At 50.4% G+C, this 18,290-nt stretch overlaps 9 protein-coding genes across 9 annotated transcripts; 5 read left to right on the forward strand and 4 right to left on the reverse strand.

The window, feature by feature from the left end:
• Positions 1 to 41: 41 nt before the first annotated feature.
• On the forward strand, positions 42 to 1,013 carry VFPPC_04495 (peroxisomal adenine nucleotide transporter 1; the record flags this gene model as incomplete). The annotated part of the gene is made up of 1 exon (XM_018283841.1): positions 42 to 1,013. One exon carries the CDS (start codon positions 42 to 44, stop codon positions 1,011 to 1,013), a length of 972 nt encoding a protein of 323 aa, XP_018145086.1.
• Positions 1,014 to 1,153: 140 nt separating this feature from the next.
• VFPPC_15803 (zinc finger containing protein) lies at positions 1,154 to 2,357 on the reverse strand (the record flags this gene model as incomplete). Its single annotated transcript, XM_018293556.1, has 3 exons — positions 1,154 to 1,678; positions 1,761 to 2,272; positions 2,348 to 2,357. 3 exons carry the CDS (start codon positions 2,355 to 2,357, stop codon positions 1,154 to 1,156), a joined length of 1,047 nt encoding a protein of 348 aa, XP_018145087.1.
• Positions 2,358 to 3,743: 1,386 nt separating this feature from the next.
• VFPPC_13649 (hypothetical protein) lies at positions 3,744 to 4,367 on the forward strand (the record flags this gene model as incomplete). Its single annotated transcript, XM_018291423.1, has 1 exon — positions 3,744 to 4,367. One exon carries the CDS (start codon positions 3,744 to 3,746, stop codon positions 4,365 to 4,367), a length of 624 nt encoding a protein of 207 aa, XP_018145088.1.
• A 520-nt stretch (positions 4,368 to 4,887) lies between these two features.
• On the reverse strand, positions 4,888 to 5,947 carry VFPPC_04496 (negative regulator of the PHO system; the record flags this gene model as incomplete). Its single annotated transcript, XM_018283842.1, has 2 exons — positions 4,888 to 5,802; positions 5,879 to 5,947. The coding sequence occupies 2 exons, from the start codon at positions 5,945 to 5,947 to the stop codon at positions 4,888 to 4,890; spliced, it is 984 nt and encodes a 327-aa protein (XP_018145089.1).
• An 879-nt stretch (positions 5,948 to 6,826) lies between these two features.
• Positions 6,827 to 8,754, forward strand: VFPPC_04497 (cell division/GTP binding protein; the record flags this gene model as incomplete). Its single annotated transcript, XM_022428404.1, has 5 exons — positions 6,827 to 7,400; positions 7,462 to 7,709; positions 7,774 to 7,852; positions 7,975 to 8,693; positions 8,752 to 8,754. 5 exons carry the CDS (start codon positions 6,827 to 6,829, stop codon positions 8,752 to 8,754), a joined length of 1,623 nt encoding a protein of 540 aa, XP_022284473.1.
• Positions 8,755 to 9,135: 381 nt separating this feature from the next.
• Positions 9,136 to 9,932, reverse strand: VFPPC_15804 (thioredoxin-like fold protein; the record flags this gene model as incomplete). The annotated part of the gene is made up of 2 exons (XM_018293557.1): positions 9,136 to 9,557; positions 9,725 to 9,932. The coding sequence occupies 2 exons, from the start codon at positions 9,930 to 9,932 to the stop codon at positions 9,136 to 9,138; spliced, it is 630 nt and encodes a 209-aa protein (XP_018145091.1).
• Positions 9,933 to 10,365: 433 nt separating this feature from the next.
• VFPPC_04498 (mtDNA inheritance protein Dml1) lies at positions 10,366 to 12,021 on the forward strand (the record flags this gene model as incomplete). Its single annotated transcript, XM_018283844.1, has 3 exons — positions 10,366 to 10,643; positions 10,774 to 11,700; positions 11,757 to 12,021. The coding sequence occupies 3 exons, from the start codon at positions 10,366 to 10,368 to the stop codon at positions 12,019 to 12,021; spliced, it is 1,470 nt and encodes a 489-aa protein (XP_018145092.1).
• A 603-nt stretch (positions 12,022 to 12,624) lies between these two features.
• Positions 12,625 to 14,760, reverse strand: VFPPC_13650 (poly(A) polymerase; the record flags this gene model as incomplete). The annotated part of the gene is made up of 6 exons (XM_018291424.1): positions 12,625 to 12,678; positions 12,733 to 12,826; positions 12,883 to 13,003; positions 13,128 to 13,698; positions 13,802 to 14,543; positions 14,618 to 14,760. The coding sequence occupies 6 exons, from the start codon at positions 14,758 to 14,760 to the stop codon at positions 12,625 to 12,627; spliced, it is 1,725 nt and encodes a 574-aa protein (XP_018145093.1).
• A 1,385-nt stretch (positions 14,761 to 16,145) lies between these two features.
• On the forward strand, positions 16,146 to 18,109 carry VFPPC_04499 (forkhead transcription factor Fkh1/2; the record flags this gene model as incomplete). The annotated part of the gene is made up of 2 exons (XM_018283845.1): positions 16,146 to 17,192; positions 17,285 to 18,109. The coding sequence occupies 2 exons, from the start codon at positions 16,146 to 16,148 to the stop codon at positions 18,107 to 18,109; spliced, it is 1,872 nt and encodes a 623-aa protein (XP_018145094.1).
• Positions 18,110 to 18,290: the final 181 nt, after the last annotated feature.

Below are 18,290 nucleotides of genomic sequence, written 5' to 3' on the forward strand. Positions count from 1 at the left end.
GCAACAGCACCAGTGCCCATTAGGCATTGTTCCGCCATCCAATGCCTTCCAACGCGGCACTCGATGCCTTGGGCCATGCTGTGTCTGGTTCAATTGGCACCGGAATATCCACAGCTGCCATTTTCCCCCTCGATCTTGTCACGACTCGATTGAAAGCACAGCGCAGGCTGAAAGGGTCTGAGCATTATAATGGTGTGGTGGACGGCCTAAGGGCGATTGTCTCGCGCGAAGGTGGCATCGCAGCTCTCTACCACGGACTCGGCCCAGATGTTGGTAAATCTTTGGTGGATAGTTTTCTATTCTTTGGCTTCTATACCTATTTGCGCCAAAGGACTCGCCACCCAACCGTAATACAAGAGTTGGGCTTGGGAGCCCTAGCTGGGGCATGTTCCAGGGCAATCACAACTCCCATTTCTAATGTGGTTACTCGTATGCAAATGCAACCAGGTACAGAGTCACTGAGCCAGTCGCTGGATGAAATCAGGAAAGAGAGCGGGACATCGGGCTTGTGGTCCGGTTATTCAGCCACGCTGATCCTCACCATGAATCCAAGTCTTACTTTTTTCGTCAATCGGCGGCTTGCAAAGCGTGTCATTCCAGCCCTGGAGGAGGAAGATATCCCAGTTGCGTGGATCGCCTTCCTTCTAGCGGCGTTGAGCAAGTCGGCAGCTACAGTGCTAACTTATCCCTTTCAAACTGGACGAACGCGTTTGCAGATGCCGACTGAGTTGGATTGCGAAGACCCGCTGGATGACAAGAAGAACCAAAAGAAAAAGTCCCTCCTCTCCCAGCTACTTGTGCTAGTTGAAAAGACGGTATTTGGTGTCATCTTGCGAATAATCAATAAAGAGGGCTTTCGCGCTCTTTATGATGGCCTCCAGGGAGAGCTGCTCAAGGGCTTCCTGAGCCATGGTTTGACAATGGTGACCAAAGGATTTCTGCATCGCCTTGTTATCCGATTATGGATTCTTTCACAGCCGCAGCTGCGCAAGCGCCTACAACAGCGACATTAAAGGCAGAACAACCTAGGGTGGATGTAACACTAGTAGCATATAATACCAACCTCAGTTTGCACCAAAAGCTTTCTAAATCGGCTTCTTTCGACGAATGCAAGTACAAAGTATGTGTCCTTCATTGGTTGGTTTAGAGTATTTCAGCATTGGAATGCAACGCCTGATCGCTCCACCGTGTTTGAGCCTCGGGCAGAGAACCCTGTACCCTCCGATTTCAACAAGACCAAACCAGCTGGGAGTTTTGGAGTTGAGGAGCCATATCTCGCAGTCTTGCCAACAACTGGTGTATCGCAGACATAGCACATGAGTGGCTGTTCTTCGTCGGAAAGGGTTTGCCGGCCTTGGGGAACCAAGAACTTTTTGACGCAGTTTAGGCACAAAACATGGCCACAAGGTTGGGCCATGACTGGACTGGAAGAGTTGGATAGTGATTTGAGACATGAAGGGCATGTGAACTGGCCACCTTTATTAGTGGTCGGATCCGTGCTTTGCTGAAAATGCACCGTGACTAGCTTTTGCATCGATATGGCGTGAGGGTTGTCATCGGTAGATGCAGGACACGTCGGTGTTGTTTTGACGTTCTTGACCTCGGCAGCAAGCTTGCTATCTTGTACATCTGGTGTGAGTGATGGCGTCCAAAATGAAGGAAGCGTCGGCTTGGCAGCCTGGTGTGAAGAACTGGTCAGCTTTGTTCAGGAGTAGAGAGCTTGAAGCATGAACGACGTGTTGGGAGACAAGAAAGATTACCTTTTCATCATCGATGGCTTTCCTAGCTTTGGCTTTGTCTGCTTTAGCAATGCGCAGCAACTCATCTTCGTCTAGGGCGAATTTTCGCTTCGTGCCTGTGGCGGCGGGTAGTGTTTCTCGACCTGCTCCGTCGTCTTGGTCTGAAATGCCTCTCTTCTTGACATCAGTCAAGCCAGCTTGGGTCTTCTCAAACGTCAACACTGCCCTTTTTGTATCTTCATCATCCTCAGCAGCTTTTGCGCGAGCTGCTTCCTGTTGAGCACCATGCCGGGATTTATCGGCTCGTTTTATCTCTTTTTTCTGTGCCAACAGATTGGCCAGGGCACACTCGCGACAGAATATGTCACCTAGCTGACAGGCGACCGGGTCACGGACAATTTCTAAACAGAGTCCACAGGATCCGAAGGGAAGAAATGAATCACGGTTGAGGCGGGCGGAGCTAGAGGACCAATTGGCCTTCGCGAGAGCTCTTTCGTGCGAGGTAAAGACGGCCCGAGAGGTGTTTCGTTTGCCTTGAAGAATCAACAAGCATCAGCTTCTACGTTATGGGAGGTTTGGGCATTGAAGTATAATCGAGTTGGCCTTACTGTGTGACATGTTGCCGCGTTTGGCGAATGTCGAGGTACTTCTCCGCGTGCAGTCAACGCAAGCCTCTGTGTGGAAGTTAGGGAGGTGCCGGCCTCTTCTGCAAACTGTTTGGTGGATTGGTGCGAGGCACTATTGGAAGATTGCCTCCAAGTGTCGGATAGTGTGAAGGTTTTGAAGCATCCAAATAAATAAACTTGGCGGACTATACATACAAGTGCTGGCTGGCAGCACTGGTAGGCTCAAGCTCCATTGCATGTCTGAAGGAGGTGGGTCAACCAGACTGTGCTACATGAAGTCGGTGCATGTGGGTCCGGTGCCTGGGCGTCCCTGGTGAAGTCAAGTCTATGCTCACATGCATCAAATTGCTTCAACCTGCATTCATTCAGTGATCGGATATTTTGCGTTCCAACCGCAGACAGCTCTCTCGAGCACTCGGCAAGTCTTTTACTTAAAAAACAGAGCCCATGCAATTTCATACTCGTCGCCACGAATTCCCTGGCTTCTGATCAGGCACAACCGATTTATCTGGGTCTTGGGCGCAAAGCCTCCAAGTGTCGCGACGAGCTGGGCTCGAAACAATACGGATGTGCCGTGGTCTAATCGTGTGCAGAGGACACCATTGGCCCAAATCATGAGTATTACTGCAAAGTAGATGTCCCCTTGAGATCTCTGGGGAGTCACCGTTTATCGATTGCAGCCTTCAACCTCACCGGGAAACAGAAACCTTTCTCAACATCATGTCCGTCCAACCTTCACCAACACGCAACAGTCTACCATGGCGGCTTGGGTCCATGGCGATCATGGGCACTGTTGGGATTTTATCCCGGAGCTTTCTGTATGGACTCAACAGTGTCGAGGTTACTGGATTGAGCCATTTGCTAGGAACCCTGGATCGTCGACGGATTCGCGGACGGGAACGGGGTCTGTTGACAGTGTGTAATCATGTAGCAGTGTAAGTTGGGGTTATTGAATTTGCCGTAGTACCATCGTTGCATCACATCACACCCCTTTGCCGCGTATCAAAGTCCCTTTTTCTATTCCATGAGCATTGTGTCCAACTAACTTGGAGCGCTTGCAGACTTGATGACCCTTTAATATGGGGCATACTGCCTTTTCGTTATACCGTCAATCCTGAAAATCTACGCTGGGGATTGGGTGCCCATGATATATGCTTCAAAAACAAGTCAGTAGAATTACAGTCTGTGGTATCGTTTTGTGTTTCCCCAGACTGTTCGGTTTTGTTTGTTTCCCTTGCGAGCATCGTTTGTCGAGGATTCCTGTCCCTTGTTAACGTTGTGATATCCCAGGCTCTCCTCGACGTTTTTCAGCCTTGGCCAAGTGCTACCTACCCGTCGCCTCTGGCACTCACCGCTTGGAGGCCTGTACCAACCCACAATGACACAGGCAATTAGCCTCCTATCAGGTCCCCAGAAACCAGTCACTTCCAAGGACCTGTTCTACTCCACAGACGGCAAAGACTCGTTTCCATCCCCGTCGGCGTATTCTGCATATCGAAATTCTTGGGTCCATGTGTTTCCGGAAGCTTGTTGTCACCAAGGGACGGAAAGCAGTCTCCGATATTTCAAATGGGGGATATCGCGGCTCATTCTCGAAAGCGATCCAGCCCCAGAGTTTATTCCCATGTTCATACATGGCACACAAGACATAATGCCGGAAGACAGAGGGTTTCCAAGATTTTTGCCTCGCATAGGCAACAAGATCCGCGTTGTAATTGGAAAGCCTACTGATGTCGACGCTCTCTTTGGCACGGAGCGGGAAAAGTGGAGGCAACTAATAGACCGAGGCGATCCGGAACTTCTAACTAACAGCCCAGAGGCAGTACAGCTGAGGATTCAGGTCGCAAAATCGGTACGAGACGAAGTTGCAAAGTTGCGCGAAAGCATCGGCCTGGCACCGGAGCAAGATGACATGGCTGGTTTGGCAGAAACTTGGTCCAAGGAACCCAACAAGCGAAAGTTCAAAAGTCCAGTTGACGGCAGTCTTGTAAATAGAGTCTGAACGCTTCATCGCTGAGTTTGAACCGTTTGAGGGGTGTTATCGGCGAGGATGTCAAGTTTTTCATGTACTAGTAGTTGTATGATCCTTTGTTGGAGGATGATCTGGGGCATATCTACACAGCAAGTTGTTCCCAGTAATGTCGCTCCCACGTTACAGCCTATCCGTACGTTGATTGTTCACTGCTTGTGATATTTCTCAGGTAAAAGGTTCGTTCTAAATAGTTTCCGCTGTGACAAATACACTCACTCATGCCGTCTCCAAGTCTAGAATAATCACCATAAAACAGATCCAACAACCCCAAAACACCAGAGGCCCCAATTTTTCATAGAGGTGAGCACGTCGCTAATGACAACCGATAATCACAAATGTTCCCCAGGGGTACTGTTTCCAGCAATAGTAGGAGTGGACCACAACAAAGGCGTCTCTGGGCAGGTACACCTTGTTGCAGTAGCTTTGTAGTCGATAACGTACCGTTGTGGTGGCTAGGGCTGCCAGGCACTCAAATTTAAATCACGGCATCTCAGTAGGTATCAAAATTTTGCGTTGGCAAACTTTGTTGATACGCTCTTGCCTGAGCGTGCAACGCTTGCTGTTGGTGCTGCTGTTGCTGATGAATGACCAAATCATTGAACCATGGATGCTGGAGAGCGTCATGAGCGCTGATTCGTAGCTCGGGGCGCAGCTGCAGCATTCGTTGTAGCAGATCGATGCCAGTAGGGTCAATAGCATGAAGGATGTTGCGCAGATCCTGAGTGGCGTACATTTGGAAGGTTGGCTTGTACTCGGGGAACTGGGTGATGCCGGGCCAGGTGCGCTCTGTAGGTGTGCCCATGATACGAAATATTCGTACAATTTGGTCCTCGTTGGTGGTTCCAGGGAATAGAGGCCTACCGGTATACATCTCGGCCATGATACAGCCTGCAGACCATATGTCGATGCTCGTGTTGTAGGTTCTGCTGCCGAGCAGCACGTCTGGAGCCCGATACCAAAGGGTGACGACCTCGTTGGAGAAGGTGTTGACGGGAATGCCAAATGCACGTGCGAGGCCAAAATCACCGAGTTTGAGAAGCCCTTTGCTATTGATGAGAAGGTTTTGGGGCTTAAGGTCGCGATGGAGGACCCGGTTCTGGTGGCAAAAGTCAATGCCCTTTAGGAGCTGATACATGAAGCTCTTGATAGTGGCCGGCTTAAGGGCGCCGCGCTCGCCATGCGTATCCATGTATCTTTTAAGATCCCCATCCATGTATTCGAACACCAGCATGAGCTTATTCTCGGTGTGGATGACGTCGTGCAGGGCGACAATATTCTCATGTTTGAGCTCTTTCATAAGAGAGATCTCTCGGATCGCCGTCGATGGGGTTCCTTCCTCTGAGTCAAGGTGGATTTCTTTAAGGGCAACTAGTTCTCCTGTTTGCCGATTTCTACCCTTGAAGACCTAGAGTAGCAAATTATTAGTAGGAGGGCGAGGCATTCGCAGGCGGCGCGGAAAGCATGTGGGAAACCATCCATACAGTTGCATATGTGCCTTCACCAAGTTTCTCCAGCTGCTGGAATGAGCTTGGGTGTCGTTTGCCATCCATGCTGTCCGTACTTTGATTACTTTGCTTTCTTGGAGGAGGAGTGAAAGGCCAAGAAATTCGGGTGCGAGTTGTTCTGGAGTAGGAGAGGGAATCGCTGGCCCGTCAGTCGTCACTCGAGCGCCTTGTCTTTGGATTCGAGATTCCCTGCAAACAAGGCTGGACATCAAGTCTGGTCTGGTGTTGGGCAATTGCCTGCAGGGGTCGAAGGTCAACGGGAGTGAGTGACTGAGGGGCATTGCCTCGCAAAGCCGATATGCCTATCCAACATGCATATGCATGTGCTGAACGAGGGGCGGTGGATCTCCATGCGCCAAACGAGGCAGAATCCTTGCATGTGTCCTTGTCAAGCACAGTGTAGCAACTCAGTGCAAGTGCAAGTGGGCTTGTGGTGGATGCGGGGATCAGTGCACTGAGCATTTGATGGAAACCGACCAGACATCAGGTGGGGGAACCAGACATCCAATGTTCGATGACATGACATTCAATGTTAAACACGGTACCCTACGAGCCTGTAGTCTGGTCTTGTCAGTTACACACGCCTGACTGAGAGGTCAAATTTTCTGATGATCCGGTATGTTCAACTTATGTCGGGCATTTTTCCTCTGGTTGTCTAGTCCGCACCTCGCACGCACGCCTTGTTTGTCCGTCTACATGTACCTTCTTGTTCTAGAGACCTGTTACCTTCAATGTTCCAACTTGGGAACGAGAACTCACCAGACTTCGTTACGAAGCACCTAGGCATACTAACAAGCTGTTGGCAAGATCATTCGAGCTATCTTAACTTCCGAATCCTCCACCCCCTAGACCCTCATCTCTCTGTCCCGCGATATATTTACTTCCAGTCAAAAGACTGCGGTGTCACCAGCCAGTTCCTGGACAATGCGGCCACTGCCCTCAACTTCGAGTAGAAACCAGCACCATGACGACTCCGACACCCTGTCGCAACAAACACCGGTAGCATCCCTAGATTGCTTCATTACTACAGAGGCTGGTATAATAGGCGACTATTCTGGTCAGCGTCCCATGGAAACCCGCCCGACCTTGCAGAATCACACGCAGAAACAAGGCGTCAGTCCAACTATGCCCGCACCTTGTGGTCATATTCCATCATCTGTGGGCTCGTCTAATGCAGAACATGAAAAGTCCTCACGACCCTTAACACCGGTATTGAGTGATAACGCGGGCCTTTTTGGTCCTGATTCGGCAAACAGCACTCCCTCATCCCCTGGAGGCTTATCAAGTGTCGCCATGTCCGAAGACCCTCACAGTCTATCAGCTAGCTTCTCCGACCTTCCTCTCAGTCACTCGCCACTTCCAGACATCTCGTCAAGTTCGCCGAGAGCTATCACGCCTCAGCTTGTGATGCCTAGCTTAACAGTTCCTCAACGCCGACCGTTTTCAGAGACCGGGAGGTCACTGGGCAAACTCAAGATCTTAGTGACAGGACGTCAAGGTATGTATTCCTTTATTCGTTCCGTAAACAGGTCGCAATGCCGAACTTACACTGGAGGCAGGTATCGGAAAGACATCTCTCATCCTCGCAATCGCCCAATCATCTACTCACATAGTCCATATGGACGCCATGGATACAGCTTCTACCACTCAAGTCAAGGATGTGTACGCGAGCACCCGCCCAGTGCCATGGTGGAGGACAGACCTAGATCACGGCATGGCTCGAAGGAGGCAGTCTCTAACCTCAGACGGAGTTTTGGATAGGAATATCTGCTTTGTGGACTGCCCAGATCGCGAAGTCGATGTCCAGGTATGGCACATAACTCATTTCGTCGGAGCACCTCGTCGAAGCACCTCGTCTGACCCATTCCTAGCATCATTCGCCTGCAGTCGAGTACGTCGAGTCCCACCTGGCTCGACTGTTGAATAAGCCCATCAACGACACAGATCTGGGTACGTTATTGGGTGGAGGGGCTGAGCCAAACGTTGATGTGGTGCTATACCTCCTCCCACATACAGGTGTGTTGCATCTATCTCGGCACTGAGGGATCTCATCAACTAACTCGCCAAAACAGGCCCAACTCATCACGATCTGGAATGTATGCGACACTTGGAGGATTCAACGAATGTCATTCCGCTATTGGCGCGTGCAGATGAGCTCTCTACTAATGGGCGTCTCGCTGCCCAGACCAAAATTTTGCAGGACATCCAAGCTGCAGGTCTAAATTGTTTCTCCTTCTCTGCTCCCGGTGACACCCGGGACTCTCCTCACATCAATGCAATCTCCAGTGCAACAAGGGCCGATTATGACACAGTGGATGCTAGTATTCTTATGAGCTCGGATTACCTGCCACCGCTAGTCCTGACTGACCTCAATGATCTCATCGCGAAGACTCTATCAATGGAGGGCAGCACTTGGCTTCGGCACTCTGCAGCATGCAAAGCAATCAAGTGGTTGCGGCGGCAAAGACGACAAGGTGGATTATCATACTCCCCCCTTGGTTGCGGGGTGATGTCTTCCATTTCTGGCATCAGCCATGGCCAGCTTACAAACAGATCGCATAACCGACAACACTGGGACCGTATTGAAATGTCAAGCTGGGCTGAAGGATTGCGACAAAGCTTAGCAACAGAGAGGTCTAATCAATCCTGGCAGCATAATTCGAAGACCATGTCCTTGACGCAGAGGCATCTGAATGTAACAAAACATCGCCGAGGATACCCCTCTGCCTCGCGGACCATGGCTCCTGCGTCGGCAATGAGTCATGAAGATCCTCTCGGGTTGTTACAACTCGTTAGCCAACTCCAAACTGGTGGAAAGCTGACATTGGAGTTGCTCAGCAGCTTTGGAGTGATTGGTTGTGTTGCAGCTTGGGTCATTCGACCAGAGCTGATGCATCAATGGGACGTTAAGTTTCCCCCTTGCCTCTGTTTGGGGTGAAGCTTCGCTCGTTGATCTCCCACTGCCTATGGATGACATTATGGCTTTGGGGCTTCTCTATGACGCCTTGCCGGCTACCTTGAAGTATGATGATATGACTGCCACGTAACGGATGCACGATACACATAATACCTCACAATGTCACGAGTTTTTGGGGGAGATGGCTCTGAACATGTAACATTATTTGTAGTTCATAGATAATCATCCTTTCCTCGGTTTGTTTCTATGGAAAAACGAGTGATTTCGTAGCAAATACATCACCGCGTAATGGAGATATTGGTCAATTCATTCTACCTTAATCCTGCTGGATGACACCAAGAGCTTCGAGGGCCGCATTAAAATCAGGCAGATCATCAGCGGTCTTGGAGATGTGCCGCCAACGAATCGTACCATCCCCATCAACTGCGAACGCTCCGCTCTTCTGCCACCGACTTCCGCTCTCAGTAGGGCGATTCCAGATTCCTTCGTCAGCACCTAAACGGTAGACAGAGTAGAGAGCCATGGGATTGAACGCGTGCCAGGTGCTTGACAACCCAAGTCCCCATTTTGCATAGAGGTCCCGGTTTTCATCTACAATGATATCGGTCTGCCAAACACCACCAACTTGTGGTATCCATCTTTCAGTTGCCTCCGAAGAGGAGTGGGACACAGCAATGCAGTGGACGTCTCTCTGCTTGTCTGATAACGATGTCAAGGCTTTAAAGGTCTTTTCTGCAACTTGAAACAAAGAGTTAGCTTGCCCGCTCTGGGCCGCTTTTGCACAGAGCGGCGTTTGCTTTTAAATATTCCAGGAGCGTGCTGCGAGCCTGATCCATATCAGTAGACATGGCGTATTCGACAACAAACTGACGACAGCCCTAGGCCGCTTGAACGACGATGCTTACAGGGACAGCCACAATGGCGCAAGAACAGGACAATTGTCTTCCGGCCATCCGGTAAAGATAGCTCAGGTGCAGTCGGAGCTTGGGCTCCAACCTTTGGCTCAGCGGCGACATTTTTAGCTTCCGGTGATTTCAGTGATTCTATCTCTGCCCAAAGGCCCGATTTGGCTGCGGCAGGCTGTGTGTTGTGGTCCGGCGCAGGCTCAGACATGGCTGCTATGATATTGGCTAACGGGTGATCGTTGATAAGTATGGTGTGGCCGTAGTTGGTACCGTTGCAAGCTCAACACATGTTGCGAAATCCTTGTGTAAGTGAAGATGTGCTGTTGACAGGGATGTTTTTAAAACGACCCCAGACGGATCATGACGACATGCGTGGATTCGCATGAGAGCACTGGGCAGGCCACACACGTTATGTAAGCGAGAGCTACCCAAACTACCCTGCATTGCGATTAAAACTACCAGACACTTCCTCGACTCGATTAATTCACCGTGTGACATTTTTAATCCCCGTGCGGGTTCGGGGACTTTGGACTACAGCTTGCTGAGGTCGTTTCCTTTCCCCCTCGATGCGGCTGTATTTTTGGCTCGTTCCAAGTGGCAAACGTATGTGAACCTGTGCAAATAGTTGCATTTTGGGCACAATGCGCGAGATCATCACACTGCAACTGGGAAATCTCAGTAACTATACAGCCACGCACTTCTGGAATACCCAAGAATCATATTTCACATATGCCGGACAAGAAGAATCATTGGTAGACCACGATGTCCATTGGCGAGCTGGAGTTGGAGCTGATGGCTCCGAAACTTTCCTCCCACGGACGGTAATTTACGACCTGAAGGGCGGCTTTGGATCCCTACGAAAATTCAACGCATTGTACGGTGCGGCATTGGGTGACACTGCTGCTGATGACTCGTTATGGTAAGAAATGGATATGAAACCTGAGAGTAAACTGAGCCTGCAGAGGCTCTGTACTGCCCCAAACCTTCCCCCTTTCGATCGAGTTGAAAAACTGTGTATTTTCGCTCACGTAACTTACGTCATATTCTAGGGCTGGTCGATCGACGGTGCACAAACAGCAGCCGGTAAGGCCGAGTGCCTATCAAGAAAGTCTCGACGCCGGTACTGAACCACCTACGCTCACAACATCGAGCGTGAGGTATTGGTCAGATTTCTCCAGAGTCTATTTTCATCCAAAGTCACTGGTGCAGTTGTATGACTTCGAGCTGGATTCTACAATTCGCCCATTTGAAAGATTTGAAATGGGAAAAGAGTTGTTTGCATCATTAGATAAGGAACACGATATCCTCGACAGGGACTGGCGACCATTTGTGGAAGAGTCTGACATGATGCAAGGAATGCAAGTCTTCACCACGTTTGATGACGCCTGGGGAGGCTTTGCTTCTTCATACCTGGAAGCTCTGCGAGACGAGTACCCAAAATCCTGCATCTGGGTCTGGGGAATGCAAAGTCCGGTGGTGGACGTTCCCCAAGCCAAGCGTCAGCTACGTCTATCCAACATTGCCCAAAGTTTTCATCAGGTGTATGCACAAGCGTCAATGGTTGTGCCTTTGGCCCTACCCGAATCCCAGCCACTGCCAGAAATAGAACTGGACCCTAATTCTTCATGGCATGTTTCTTCTCTTCTTACTACCGTCGCCGAGAGTGCCTTGGCCCCTGCTCGTCTGAAAGGTAGTAGCGGAGGGTCGCTCAGCGATTTGGCCCAGAGCCTCAACACCAACGGCGGTCAGACTTTTGCCAAAGCGAGTATGTCCCTTCCCGGGAGCGATATTACCGGCGCGGAAGACAGCATGGACTTCCTCCAAATCGGGCGGGATGGCGGCAAGATCAAACATCGCCGACAGCGCATTTTTGGACAGACCACATGCTATCGTGGACCACTGTCGGACACACAGGAGTCAAAGGAGGCAGCAACAGCACCGCCTCGTCAAATAATTGGTAGTCCGGTCACAAGGAAGTATGTGCACTTAGACACCTGTCTACTCGCTTGCTCAAAGCTAATTCCTCACATAGCTACTTCACAAAGTTACAATTTCCCCTGCTGGATAGCTACCCACATATATACCGCGACATGATTGACAAGCAGAGTATAGCTGTCCGTACCGTTATCAGGACGGATACGTCATTCACGACTCGATTTAAGAATCTGAGGTCACAAACAACCCGCCTTATCGGCCTAGACGAGCGTGAAACAATAAGCAATGGCCTTGCCGAGATTGCTGAAGCCTATCAAGATGACTGGTCTAGTGGCAGTGACGAAGATGACGATGAGTTGTGATTTCTCGAAGGCTACAGCTTAGCATAGGGACCTAGAGGGAATGACCCAAAACGACCAGTCTTCATTCATGAATGTGGCAATATCATTCCAGCAAAACTAAAGTGGCGTTACAAACAGCTCTTGTTCTAGTGAAGTCTTGCATAGCGCCCCGACCCAGTGAGCCACCCTTGTCCCTACAAAGGATGGAGTAGAAAAAGAAAGACTCGTCTATACTGAGCCGACGTAGCCTCAAGAGCCGCTTTCCATAATTTTCTAGACACTAGAATTGTCACCATGATGCAGGAATGGGGTTTTGTTGCTTATCCTTTCGTTCTTGTGTGCTGCTTGTCGCTGTCGGATAGTGGAAGCTAAATTCAAGACAGGATAGGATGTAGTATCTAGCGGCTATCTGATGAACCTGAAAAGTCGTCGCCTAGAAACAAAGCTTGCAAGCTTTGACAATATCGTACGTCAGCAGAATTGATTCTATGTGGGGGGTTCCAACCAGCACCGAGTGTTGCACATCAAACTCTTTCAGAGTTTCGCTTCGTTGGCCGGCTGACTCCATTACTATCTATCGGCAGAGTAAGTGGGGGACGGATTGGTGAGATCTTCATCGCGCATTCAACCTGCAGCCGCAACCGAAGCCTGTTGTCGTTTCGCAGGAGGAGGGTTGTCCTAGTAGCGAGTTAGCTGTCATGGCTGTGACTACTACGGCTCAACAGAGGTTACCTCAGATGCACCCCGCTTCTTTGATGCTCCCTTGGTGCCTTTCTTTTGCGGTCTTTGCTCGCCCGGCTCGAATACGTCGTCGGGAAGTTTAAAGCTAAAACACGCGATTAGGACGCCAGCTATAATCGCAAAATCTGGCCGATTACTTACTTTCGGACGTGTTGAACGCCGATAGAGACAAGGGGCTTTAGTTCGTCTTGATATTTCTGCCATTGCGTACACAAGATTTTGAACTCGTCCACTTGGTAAGAGAGGTCTAGAGACTTGGCAGCTGTAATGGTGTCAGAGGTCTGTCTGTACAGGTATGATTGCTAAGAATAGCACAGGGCAGACAACCAGCTTCCCTGGGCCTTTGATTCTCAATCCAGCCTGGTGAGCCAAGATCTGAGACTTACCTTCTTCTAATTCAAGTCCAATGTAGTGCGTAGTTGTGAAGACTTCGGTAGGCCCGGTGGCCTCCGAATTGTTGTTTGTGTCATTTTGCTCTGACTCGTCATGTTCGGGGCTTGTTGAAGGAAGGGCATCTTGGCCACCCTTGATTAGGAAATCGAGACTGCCATCCTGTACCTGTGCTATCTCTGAGTCGTCCCTACATAGATGCCGACGCTCGTATCCCTTATTGAAAGCATGTGCCAATGCAATGGACGGATGCTGCTCCAATTTCTGAACCAGCATGCGTACTTTAGATTCAACATATCCCGACCAAACATTATGTGCTTCCTTGGACTTGCTGGCAGATATGACGGAGATGTAATATTTGTAATCCGAAGTGAAGAAAGTGTGCTTCACGAAAAGATCGCTCCAAGGTTGCTTGCCCACCATAATGCTTTCTGATATCTCCAGTCCACGCCGGAGCTCCCTGTTAATGATTGCCATCGACGAGCGGCTAATATTGAATGTAGCACACATGGAAGGATATGCGGGAGTTATGACGGGCATTAAGTGGAACGAATCCCCTTTGTAAATCTTGACACAGTACGTTAGCTGGACACGCCTACCGAGATGATTTTCTTTCTTTCATTTTCCTTCTCGAAGCAGGAAGATAACTGGAGGGTCTCAATACACGTACTTTTGGATTCCATACACGAACCGGGAGAGGACCACTCTCGATGGGTTTGAGCAAAACAGGTTGTGGCCATCGCCATTGTCTAATTACCAAGAAGAATTTGTTGACTATCACAGACGTTGCCGCTTTTGGATACAGCTGGCAAACCCGAGCAACCAACATGGCCCAAGCCACGCCACCAGGGAAACCCATAATGTTGCCGTAGACGGCACGACGCTGGGCCCATAGCTTAATAGCACGTAAGGCAAGCTTGAACGTACTCTGCTCGGGTACCAGCGTCAGAATTTCATCTGTAACCCGTGTGCCGTTGAGTGAGCGGAGCTCTGCCTCGTCCAGCCCGCGGAGCAAGCCTGAATCCTTAAGGTCCTGAAAGTCAGGGGCAAGTTGTTTTTGAATAATTCGGGAGAAGATCAGATCGATACTTATCCCAAAATACTCAAATTTGATAATAGGCACGAATGCGTCCGTTACGGCGGCCAGGTCGGTAATGGCCCCCTTGGGAGCCATGCTCTCCAACAAATCTGGGAAGTACTTGAAATAGTCATCACGCGTCACGTATTTAGGAGCGACAATGAGTGTGTCTATATCAGAACCGGGACCAAAAACGCCGAGTCGGAAACTGCCATAAGTGAAAACCTTGCCGCGGGCGTTCTTTATGAGGACATCGTTTTTGGGTTCCTTTTCTCGGGCGACACGCTTGACAAACTCGTCGCAAATAGTTTGCAGTGATTCGAGGACTTTGTATCTGTAGAAGAGAAAAAAACGGCTGGTTAGACCCAAGTTCAACCGTCGTTGACGACACAATGCCAAAATTCGTACCTCTTTTGGGTATCAGAAGGACTTTCAAATGTCTTTTGTCGCCGTAATTCCGATATGAGAGCATCACTGGCGCGTTTTTCAGCCTCAGTAGGCAGACCGACAGAGATTGGCGGTGTAACGCCGAAAACCTGGTCGCTTGACATTGAAGCAAGCTTTGGGCCGTCGTGCCCGGAGCCCGGCGCACACAGCACGAGTTTTTCTCGTGGCCTGGCTCCAGCTGTTTCCGCCGGTGTCCAACTGTGTTGTCGTGACGGAAACGAAACCAGACCCTTGGTCAGAGGGCAGGAACTGGTGATGCAGCAGCAAAAGGGGCATGCAAATCCTCCACGGCTTTGCCTTGATGCGTGCAAGGCGTTGGGCGAGTGAGCCTAGGGAGATAGATGAGGATGGTGGTGGATGGTTCCTGACGCGGCTCAGAGTTGCGAGATGCAAGCAATGAACTTGGGAAGGCTGAGAATGTCTGACCAGCAGGTTAGGTGGGCCTACACATGGCTGATGAAAGGATGAGGACTTGAATGGTCCGGCACCAATGTTGACCAGGCTGGGTCAAGGTCCAGTCACCTCAACTTGTAGGGACCACGCACAGTGCAAGGGCTCACTCCAAGAGGACCCAATTTCGCATAAGTATCTCGGTAGGTAGGTATCTATTTACAACAGTCGTGTGGGTATTTGCAGGCTGGGATATCAATTGACTTCTTGGAGAATTCTATTTTGTCCAACATTGAAGTCTAGCCTGGTTCAATCAATGACAAAGTTCGTCCGCTCTATGGTCAACCAGCCGCCTACTACAGAGTACCTTGCTAGGTAGTTATTGCACCAGGCAGTCCTCCGTAACCCCAAGAATTAGGGTGCCAGCATTGCTTAAGCAGATAGGCATGTATATGCTTTAATCGGGGTACAGGCTGTGGGTCTCTATCCTATTTCGGGCTGTATACCAGGCCATGGGACAACGGTACATTGTGGTCAGCATCTAAGGACCTACCAGTCCTAGTACCCATTGAAGCAACTCAGGTACAGCGTCTCCTTGCTTGAATGATTGTGCAGTTCTGATTCGTTATGAGCCAGCCACACCAAGCCCCGAGATGCTCAAATGCCTGCCATCCCTGGAAGTCAAAACGCGAACGCGGTTGGCAGCATGGAAAAGTTAACCGACACCAGAGTTTAATTGATTGATCGAACCGGAACAATCTACACGCTCAGATTCACCATTTTCATCCTTCGCCTTCCTCCCTTGTGCTGAAGAAGCACATAAAGAAGTCTATCATATCGCACCGGCTTCCTTGTTCCATATTACAACTCTTGTTGCGACCAACTCGCTTCCGCTGGTGCACATACACACACACTCAGTAGATCCGACCCAAGCTACTCCTCTCCTGCACAAGCCTCGTTTTTATCATCTGTTTCCCCAACCACATCCCATTTGCCTTATGTTCCGACCAGAGCGCCTTATCTCACAGCCAGCTCGCACGACCGCTTCTTCCCCACGACAAACCGACTCCGAAATTTCATAGCGCGCCTCTCTACGGTCATGCCACCATCGGCAAAAAGAGCCCAGCGGGCCCGCCGCGACTTGCGCAGAGACAAAGACGTAACCGACCCTGTTGATGTCGATGATTCCTCTCCGAGCCGCCCGGCCAAACGTCGCAAGCGCACTCGGTCCTCAGACCCCGCAGACTCGAGCATTCTGTCCGGCGCAACCTTGCTATCTCAGACACGCGATGTCGACGACCCTCCAAGCACCGACGACGACCACGTTGTCTCTCAAGTTACTCAACAACTGAAAACCCAGTCTGTCCAAGCCAGCAAGGATCATGCTAATGCAATCCACGAAGCCAACCGCGATGGCGTCAAAGCCTATGCGAAAGTGGCAGCTCAAGACTGGACTTTTTACATAACAAAACTAGCCGTCAATATCGGTCGCGCACCGGAGATTTCTCATGCCGACGACGAAGGAGAAGACGAGGCCCACGTTCATATCGACCTAGGTCCTAGTAAGATGGTATCACGCGAGCATGCCTCCATCTGTTTCGACTCTAAGGATGAAAAGTGGATTCTTCAAATCAAGGGCCGCAATGGCGCAAAAATTGATGGACAGCCTCTTAAACCTCGAGCCTCACATGCTCTCACGTCGGGCGAGGTTATTGAGATTGGGAATGTTGAAATGATGTTTGTGCTCCCATCTGAGATATCTCCTCTACATGTTCACCCGATGTTTTTGCAACGGTGTGGACTGAGTTCAGATGCGGCACAGGTCCTTGCACCTCGACGCCAGCCACTCATCGCTCCCGCTCCTGCGGATTATAAGCGGCCAGGAACTCCGCCATCGACCCAGAGACGGGGAAACATAACAGCCAAGTCTCCGAGTGTCAGCACTCCAGCAGTATTGATTGGTGCGAATGGCGTAGATCTGAGCCATGACGACAACCAGCATATCAAACCGCAATATAGCTATGCTCAGATGATTACACAAGCCATTTTGAATGCTCCAGATGGAAAACTCAATCTAAATGGTATTTACACCTTTATCATGAACAGTTACTCGTACTATCGACATCAACAGGCCGCTGGCTGGCAGGTGAGTCTCTTCTTGCTGTACTTGGGCTGGGGTGAATGCCCGGCCTCTGGGATACGTACAAGCTGACAGGTATTCGTCGTCTGTTCCTCCAGAACTCCATACGGCACAACCTTTCTCTTAACAAGTCATTTGATAAAGTAGCAAGGTCTACGGATGAACCTGGAAAAGGCATGAAATGGCAAATTGTCTCAGAAGCGAAAGATGAAATGACCAGAAATGCCTATAAGATCGGTCGTGGGGGCCATCGAGGGTCATCCGCACCGTCATCACCAAATCAGCTCAACTACATCACCCAAGGGCCAAAGGATATGGCATCCAGGGATCCAAGTTCCGCTCGAAGGCGACGGGCATCGCCTATAACCTCGCCGCCCCCACGATCATCACTCCGGGATGCACAATCAACGCCTCGGCAGGGTTCGGAGAGGGGCATCTCTCGAAACGCCAGTTTCACAGCAGATGGCAGCCCTCTTCCCCGGCATCGTAAATCAACAAATACCGCGCCTGATTCTTCCTTCTCAACTTTCAACCCGCAATCTCCTACACTTACGTCGTCCTATCTGCAGGATGACGGCGCATCGTTCGTAACCCCAGCTCCTCCACGCATTCACCCGAAGCTGGCGCCCCCAAGTACCGCACAGCGGCCGAGCCAGCATATGCCCACGAGCTCACCAGCCCCATTCTGGAAGTATGCCGACATTGGTAGCACACCACTCCGACCATCCGCTCCCTATGAGTTTAGTCCGTCGAAAGTTGCTGGTAGTATGCCGCCTCAAAGCAGTAGCCCACCGCGTGCTAGTAAATCGCCACCGAGTAGCCCCTCTAAGCCCCAGAGGCTGCCAGCCGTAGAAGGTACCAAGCAAGAAAGCGACGAACCAGACGATGTTGAAGAGGGCCAAGGATTCGATTTGACAAAGTAAGACAAATTCTCCGTCTTGTTTCCTGCTGATTTCCCCATGAGGGCTGTACGATTTTGGTCACCACACGGTCAGCGCTAACACAAAAAAACTCGGCGTAGGGGTTTCCAAAGCATCGGCTCGTATCATGCACCAGTTGGCAGGGGATTGTCTGTTGCTAACGCTTCGCCTGGAAATTCATGAC

The sequence above is a fragment of the Pochonia chlamydosporia genome, chromosome 3 (genome assembly GCF_001653235.2).
Source record: "Pochonia chlamydosporia 170 chromosome 3, whole genome shotgun sequence".
NCBI classification, from domain to species: Eukaryota; Fungi; Ascomycota; class Sordariomycetes; order Hypocreales; family Clavicipitaceae; genus Pochonia; species Pochonia chlamydosporia.